General features: G+C 70.4%; 1 protein-coding gene across 2 annotated transcripts in view; it reads right to left on the minus strand.

Annotated features, from left to right (window-relative positions):
- Positions 1–1,534, minus strand: part of PRRT1B (proline rich transmembrane protein 1B) — a 28,551-nt gene extending 27,017 nt beyond the window's left edge. Inside the window, exon 1 of one of the 2 annotated variants that reach the window (XM_024126204.3) lies at positions 1,384–1,534. In XM_024126204.3, coding sequence (XP_023981972.1) covers positions 1,384–1,534 — 151 coding nt within the window. Of the gene's footprint in view, positions 1–453; positions 713–1,383 lie in introns of those variants that run through there. The other variant, XM_028497750.2, reaches the window with a different exon arrangement.
- Positions 1,535–1,789: the final 255 nt, after the last annotated feature.

Raw genomic sequence — 1,789 nt, forward strand, 5'->3', positions numbered from 1 at the left:
CTACTGAGCCTGCGCTCTAGAGCCCGCGAGCCACAACCACGGAAGCCCGCGCGCCTAGAGCCCGTGCTCCGCAGCAAGAGAAGCCACCGCAGTGAGAAGCCCGCGCACCGCAACGAAGAGTAGCCCCTGCTCGAGCGAAAGCCCACGGGCAGCAACAAAGACCCAGGGCAGCCAAAAATAAATAAATTAATTAAAATAAGATAATAAAAATAGTAACAGTGGACACAGGCTCAGGCTCTGTTCTGAGAGCTTCCTTACAGTAGCTCAGGTCAGCCTCAGGTGTGTCTTATTATCCCGTTTCACAGGTGAGAGCACCGAGGCTCCCAGCAGGTAACCTGAGCCTAGGAGGCGCCCCCTCGGATGCTGGCACGGGAGTGCCCCGGGGAGACGCCGAGCCCCTGCCCCAGTTATCATAACAAAACCCGCAGCTACCCGGGCCGCCTGGGTAAATACCTGGCCCGATGACGCGGAGATAGGGCTGCAGAATAAACAAATTTGCTGGCGGGGCCGCCCGGCCGTGGCCTCGGGTTCTCGGGTTCTCGACACCCGAGCCTCGGCGGGACATTCCAGACGGAAAGGGGGGCCGGGAGCTTGGTGGGAGGTGCTCGAGGGCCCGGGGTGCTGGCGGCACATGAAGTCAGGCGGGGCCGCTCCCCACTCGCAGCAGCAACCCCTCGGGAGCCCCTTGCAGAAGAAATCTAGGTGCGCCCCGCCCCAGGTTCGCGGGGGCGGTGGGTCAGGCGGACTCCGCCCCGCCTGCCGCCCCGGGTCCCGCCGCCGTCACCACCACCCCCTGCCCGGCCAGCCCGGGACTCCCGAGGGCAAGGCCGGGGTCTCGGTTCACCGCCCCCCGCCCCGCCCGGGGCTGTGGCTGCGCCGCGGGGCCGCCGGGGTTGCCGGGCTGAGCCTCCCCGCGCCCCGCACCCCGTCTGCGCGGCTACCGAGCACGGTCCCCGGTTCAGTCTGCGGGGTCTCCTGCCATCTCTTCCCGGCTCTCTCCCCCCTCCCTGGTCCTGTCTCTGCCCCCCTCGCCAGGGCGGCCCCCTTCCCCGCTCCAAGGACTGCAGCCTAGCCCGTTCACCACCTTTGTCCGGTGAACAGTCATTAGAGGAAGGACGGGGCGTGGGGGAGGCAGGGGAACGTGCCCCCCACATCGCCACTGCCGGGCACCCGCTGCCCGCCCGAGGGCTGCCCCTCCCCGGCGGAGGGGGCTGCGGCCAAGGTGCCCGAACTCCCCGCAGCGGCCTCCGGGCCCCTCAGTTCCGGGTGGGAGGGAGAGGCGTCCCAGGGCACACGCCAGCCTCGGGGCCCGGGACGGGGTCGCCCTCGCCTTCCCCGGGAGACGGGACCCCCGGGGGCGCGCACCGGGCCTGCCGCCCTTACCTGCGTCCATGGCGAGGCCAGCTGGGCTGCACGCCTCCCGCGCCCGGCGCCTCCCGCCGCCGCCGCCGCCGCCGCCGCCGCCGTCGGGCCCGGCTCCGCTTTCGCGGGCGGCTCGGGTTTCCTGGTGCCAGCAGCGCGGCCGGTTAATCATTGACGGCCTGGATTGCCCGCGGCTGCGTCAACAGGCGGCTCCACGCGCGCCCCGGCGCTGGGGCCCGAACCTGCGGGCGCCCGGCGGCCCCCCGGGGAGGAAGCCGAGCTGGAGGCGGGTGGGAGGAGGGGCGCAGCCCAGGCCCAACTGGGAAAGGGCAGGGGGAGACTGGGGCAAGCCGGAGAGCACGGCTGGATGCATTTGTGGCCAGCAAAGGCCTTGGGGATCCGAGTTGCCGAATCCTCCCTTTTATTT

This window comes from Physeter macrocephalus, chromosome 13 (assembly GCF_002837175.3).
Source record: "Physeter macrocephalus isolate SW-GA chromosome 13, ASM283717v5, whole genome shotgun sequence".
Lineage (NCBI taxonomy): Eukaryota > Metazoa > Chordata > Mammalia > Artiodactyla > Physeteridae > Physeter > Physeter macrocephalus.